Source organism: Haplochromis burtoni, unplaced genomic scaffold (assembly GCF_018398535.1).
Source record: "Haplochromis burtoni strain Fernald_Lab_line unplaced genomic scaffold, NCSU_Asbu1 Contig_122, whole genome shotgun sequence".
Classification (NCBI taxonomy): domain Eukaryota; kingdom Metazoa; phylum Chordata; class Actinopteri; order Cichliformes; family Cichlidae; genus Haplochromis; species Haplochromis burtoni.
In genome coordinates, this window is record NW_024582483.1 from 1373567 (window position 1) to 1379997 (window position 6431).

General features: G+C 39.2%; 1 protein-coding gene across 1 annotated transcript in view; it reads right to left on the reverse strand.

The window, feature by feature from the left end:
- LOC106633325 (toll-like receptor 2) overlaps nt 1-1076 on the reverse strand; it is a gene marked incomplete at its 5' end in the record, with an annotated part of 1551 nt that extends 475 nt beyond the window's left edge. Inside the window, 1 exon segment of the mRNA XM_042223877.1 lies at nt 14-1076. Coding sequence (XP_042079811.1) covers nt 14-1076 — 1063 coding nt within the window.
- Between the last annotated feature and the right edge of the window lie 5355 nt (nt 1077-6431).

Sequence of the window (6431 nt, forward strand, 5' to 3'; positions counted from 1 at the left end):
AGGCCACTCCAGGTACGTCCTGGAGTTCATCACTTTCCGCAGCCTGATGAACTTTTTGGGGATGTTATTTTTGTCAATGGGCTCCAGTAGAATCAGCACAACTGCGTCATCGTTTTGATCAAACAATCTAAAATGGGTGTAGTCAAGCTCGTACTTGCACCACTCGCTTCTGACAAAGTTCTGGGAGAGGACGAAGAGCGTTCTGTGACTCTTCTCTATAGCGTCCATGATGTTGTCTACGATCCATCCTCCGGGAACAAAGTCTCTCTTGTGGAGGCAGAGTCGGAGGGGCGGTTCCGACTGCTCCAGGGCCGGGATCAGATGCGCCTCCACCCAGCCGGAGTCCATTTCACTGTAGGACACAAAGGCATCGTACTGGAGCACTCCCTTCTTCAACTTTGGCTTTCTCTTTGCTTTTAGCCATGCCCAGGTCATCTTCATGTACCACACAACGCTGAACTTATAACACAGACCTGCAATGAGCACACACAGCACCAGGATGCCTAAGCAGAGCAAAGAAATCGCTAAAGCTGTGTGGCACTCAAACACTGACAGCTTCACGTCTGACACTCTCTCGCCCCTCACTGCATCGGGAGAGTCACAGATGTAAGACTTTAAGTCATGTCCAACTACAGTTTTGTGGTTCATCAAGTCATTTGTCACGAAACCTACAAAGTCACATGAACAGACGTAAGGGTTGCCAGCAGCTTCCAGGACCCTCAGGCTCTGGTAATCATGCAGGTTTTTACTGCTGAATTTGGCCAAGTTGTTGTCTTGAATGGAGAGAACTGCGAGGCTGACATATAAATGCCCATCTGGGAGATTTCCAAGCTTGTTGCCAGAGATGTACAGCTCTTTGAGAAGCGGCAACTCAATGTTAAAGACAGTCAGTTTATTTCTGGATAAATCAAGGATCTGTAGGCTCTGTGGTAGGCAGGATGTCACCTCAGAAAGAGAAGTTGACGAAAGGTTTAAGAACTTGAGACTTGCTGGCCAGGAACAAGTCGAAGGCATGCTGTCAAATGAGTTTCTACTCATGTCGAGGTTTTCCAGCTTTTCTAGTTTAGTGAAGAGTTTGCTGTTGATTAAAAACAAACGATTTCTGCTGATGTTGAGTGTGCGGAGATTTAGAAGGACATCCTCCTTTCCATAACACATCATTTCCATAAATGCACGATCTGCGACTGTGTTGTCACTGATGTCCAAAAACTCCAGGTTTGTGAAATGAATAGTGGATTGGCAGGGAATGACAAACACCTTGGAGTTTATCACAGATGCCCTTCTTACTACAGTCAGCATATTTTGCATAAAACTGAGTTCAGGAACACGGTAGAACCAAACAATATCAATGTTTCTGAGAAAAATGACCTCCAAGCCTTTCAGGTTTATGTCAACAAGAAAGACTTCCTCTTCATCTTCAAAGAACTGAGAATCTTCAATGGCAACACTGGTGAGTTCAGAGCCCGACAAAATATTCACAAGTTGTACACAAGCTGACACAGACATGTTCACATTTTTGAAACTAAGACCTGTAGCACCACGCTCGATGGCCACATGAAGTGGGAACATTTGCAAACTTTTGTTAAACTGTGTGTCAGTGAATGTCACTGTTGTGTTTGGATGAACAACGTCTAACAATATAGCTCGTACTACTGCTAAATCTCTGTGAAATACTCCACTGAGACTAAGTGTTACATGGCTAATGGGTCCAATTTGTCTCAGACTTCCTTTTTTATAGACTTGCAGATGATTTCCTTCAAAAACAAGTTCCTCAAGACCAAAAAGGCCAGAAAAATCCCTTTTACTGACAGACTGAAGGAAAGGTCCTCCAAAATGGAGGGTCTTCAAGCTCCTCAGTGGCAGGAAAATGTTTCCCTGACCAAGTGTTGAATATTTGTTTCCCAAAAGATTCAAGTAGTGGAGAGAAGTCAGGTTCTGAAACCAACCAGAAGACAAAGTCTCCAACTGGTTTGAGGACAAGTCCAGTTTCTCCAAATGAGTCAGTGGGTGAAATGCGTCTTCATGGATGGTTTTGATCCTGTTGTTATTCACGAACAAAGCCCTCAAAGCGGCATATGAAAGAAAGTCATCTTTCATTATCGTCTCCAGTGCGTTTAAAGAGAGATCGAGCTCAGTGATGAGTTTTGAAGCGGCTGCAGGGACTTCTCGAAGGTTTTGGCTCGAGCAGTCGCAGGATGTTTGTTCACAGTGGTGACACTGTTGACTGGTGAGCGACGAGCACTGAGATACTAACAGGACAAACACGAGAAACTTCATGACTTTTTCTCCTGAGTGCCTGCAAAACACAAACACAAAATCAAACTCAGAGCTTTTCTTTCAGGTGCTGGTGTGACACAATGTAATGATGAAACAGCCATGCTAACAGCTTTGGAGCACAGCTGGAGGCTTCGTGCTAATGTCATAAAGTAACGTGGTGGGGAAATGGTGCTAATGTCATATCAGGCTTGTTTTCAACACTTTAAGTGGTGGAATATGAGATTCACATCATACATGTGTTCTGTTGACATCTGTAGCAACTCTGTGATGCTGTCATATCAAAATCTCTGAGGAATGTTTACAGTCTCTACAAAATCTTTAATCTGTGCATTTAAAAAAAGAAAAGAAAATAATGGAATTGGTAAATATTCTTGAAAATGAATTTAATCTTAAGTTTTTTTTGATATTTTTATTTGTTTGTCATTGCATCGTTTAAACTTATTTAGAGGTGGCAAAAGTACAGACTTTCTTTACTTAAGTAGAAGTACTGATACAGGTGTTAAAACATACTCCAGTAAAAGTTAAAGTACTGAAGCAACGTTTTTACTCAAAAGTGAAAATGCACAGTAAAACTAAAAAGTAGCTCCTTTAAGGACAATTCTACGAGCCATTTTCTTTGTTTTGCTATATTAATATATTTAAAAAATAATATGAATACATGAGCATACAAATGTTATTCGAATCTAAATTGTAATTGTAGTGGATGCACTCAGCTTGAATCTGTTATCTAGGACAGACGCAGTGAAAATAACTATTTTCTGTTCCCTACATTGTAGATGCTGACTTTGCTTCCACACCTAAACAGTAAAGTGAGCACAGTCAAGGGTTACAGTGGGATTCAGCAGATGGGGGAACCCTAAGATCTGTGTAGTTGATCAGCACAGGGAAAAGAATCACAACTCACAATAATTTCTAATATGAGCTTCGGAGAAGTTTCTTTATATACAGGCTGTGATCAGCAGCCCTTCTGCTCTTTGTGGAGTCACACAAGTGAATTCAACAAGATGTCAACAGATGTTTCACAGATGTCTTTGCTTAGCTCCATTTCCTACACTGACACTATACACTTTATACCTATTTTAATACTAGACGGTTGATATAAAGTCAGAATTCAATGAATGTATCTAAGCATAATCAGCTTAAATGCAAATTGATCTCTGCGACACTAGATTTGCAGGTTATCAAGCGTCACTGAGTCCTTACCTTTAAACCTAACCTCTCCTGTCCTGTCCTCTTACATCTTTCTCCATCTCTGAGTGAAGTTTGCTCTTTTTCTTTTCTCTGCCTGTGAAATACAGCAGCTGGACCTTTAGCTAGCAACACACAGTGAGACAAACTGAACACAGACAGTTTGTGTGTTTGCTGATGTTTGTTGAACTGATAGAAATGTTGCACTTCTGCCACTTAAAAAAAAACCTCGTTCCCATTTTTCTTCCTCGCTAGCTATTTTTTGACTTCGTTACTTCCCACCTCTTAAATTAACTGATCTAAAAACAGGTTTAATCGGGTTTAGAAGAGAAATGAAGAAAAAAATAACTCGATAAATCTTGCTGTGTTCCTCACAGGTGAAATGTCCCGTCCTCCTTCTGCACAGCCAGGATACTGACTGCTTTGTAAGGGCCCTCCACTACTTCTGTTTGCCTAAATTATTTCTTCATGCCTCACACTGGTCCATATTCAGAAGTAGAGACAGAGAAATAGAGTGACAGTTTCCCTGCAGGGATTAGAGATAAGAAGAACAGAAGCTAGGTATTAGTTTCTCTGGTGTCTCATTTCTTTCATATATTTTGTCGAGCATTTGAATAAAATGTGTTTATGTTCAAGTGCACAAGAAAAATGACAATTGTTAAATATTCAAAAAACATAAAGGGAAGAAAAAGACAAAAGGTGCAGTTAGGCTTAGGTCATAAAGACTTGACTCCATCCTGTGTGAGAATGAGCCTGAAAGAGTGTGACTGTAGCACTTGTTCATTGTGTTAGATTGAGGGACTAAAGTTAAACAAACCGCAAGTAATCCAAAATTAATCTGTGTCAGTGCCAGCTTTCAGCCAACCTCAGCCCTCCTGTGATCAAATAAAGAAAATGAATTTTATAATCACACTAACAATCAGCATTCATTGTTGTTTGTTAGTGTTTGTTCACTTGCTGAAGCTTTAAAAATAGTTCTGTAACAGTAATATCAATATGGACTTGGGAAGTTGCTTACTTTGACCAAGATTGCAACATTTTAAGAGCAGAGAATGTGACACGTGTCAGCATTTAGACAACGGGAAATTCAAGTTCTACTTTTTTTCTGCATGATGGGAAAGTTTTAATGTGGACTTCCACAAAAATTTGTTGTGGTCAGTAAAAGCAGGGCACTGCTGCGGAAAGATGCTGTTAGGGAAATACAGCTTCATCCACAAAAACTGCTTATTAACCTTTATAACGGTTTGACTGAACTGCACTTAAACTCTGCTGCTATGTTTTAGGTGTGGTACGTCTTTCCAGATGTGCAAGATGTCAATTCCATATGCATTGAATCATCCACATAGCGTCAGAGATGCAGAGTTTTGCACTGGGAATAAGAAGAAGCTGGATAGTCTCTCATCTTCAGTGGAGAGGGCAGAGGATCCAAGTTTTTCAAAAAGAATTGCAAATGTTGTTTTGTCTTACGTCAGAACAGTTTTCCAATTTGCCTCAGTTCATATTAATTAAAAATAAAAACAAAATAATGGTTTGTGGCATTTGCAGATCACTGCATTCTGCTTATATTTACATTTTACATGCTTTTCAGCTACTGGAGACAAACTGAAGGCAGAGACTCACAACCAGTAAGCAGCTGACGGTAGCTTGCACCGAAGGCGAAGCAGAGCAAATGGTGATGTCAACGTGTTCTACCCTTCCAGCAATCACTGACTGAAAACTTTCATACAAGTATTAAAAACAATCTTTATTATAACAAAAAATATATTTTTTTCCAATTTCTTTTGAAAATGGGCAATTTGGATAAAAATGACTGTAAGTGATACTTTTATTCAAGCCTTGAATTAAAGCTGAAACTCTACGCTTGCCTTATTTGATTTTAAATCCATTGTTGTGGTGCACAGAGGCAAAATTACAACACAAAATGTGTCATTGCCCAAAAATCTTGTGCAACTGATTATATAATCACTTTTGTTTGAGTTTTTCACATATACATAAATTGTGTCAGTTACAGGTTTTGGTACTTATGATAACTTTGAAACATTCTAGTGAACAAAAACAAAAAGATCATTTTGCCTTTTTTAAATCTTTATTGTATATAAAACCATTATGACCTGTAATAGACCACTCACTTACCTCTCGTTAGTTTTTATGTCAACCTCCACTAGAGTACACGCATTCATGGAGGGAAAGAAAACTTCAAAAGAAAGAAAAGAACAATTCCTGAAACATTCAAACTAAATTAGCACAATACTGAAAGATATATGAGTAATATGCAGCTCCAACCCAAATTATGTACAAAGAGCTAAGCATTTTTTAGCACATTTATATGACAAGTTAAGAGAAAGATTTTAAAAGGATTTCAGAAATACAAGGGCAAGTTTTAAAAGATTCTAAAATGATCCATATGCACCCTTCTGTACTTTGTTTTTACTGTCAAATGAAGGGAATTCTTGAGAAAATTGAGTTTTTAAAAAAGATTGACCAAATTACATTCAAAATACGCCATGCTGTCTTTGATAATACTCTTAAAATATCATACTACAATACAATAATCCTAAAATATATTTGTAGCATAAAGTCACTGACATTGTAGCGCTTAGAAAATGTAAAATATGTGTTTACAATCAAAATTGTAAGTATAAACCCTTTTATAGATTGTCTTTATTATCAGTTTCAGATGTTTTAATCGCTGTTCTCAGACTTTGCCAGAACGCTGGAATGTGATCTTCGTCGTGAGGCCACTCCAGGTACGTCCTAGAGTTCATCGCTTTCCTCAACCTGATTTTGACAAAGTTCTGTCAGAACGGCAGTTCCGACTGCTCGACTGCTGGCATCACATTTGCCTCCACCCAGATCACCTTCGTTTAACCCCACAACGCTGAACTTATAACACAGACCTGCAATGAGCACACACAGCACCAGGATGCCTAAGCAGAGCAAAGAAATCGCTAAAGCTGTGTGGCACT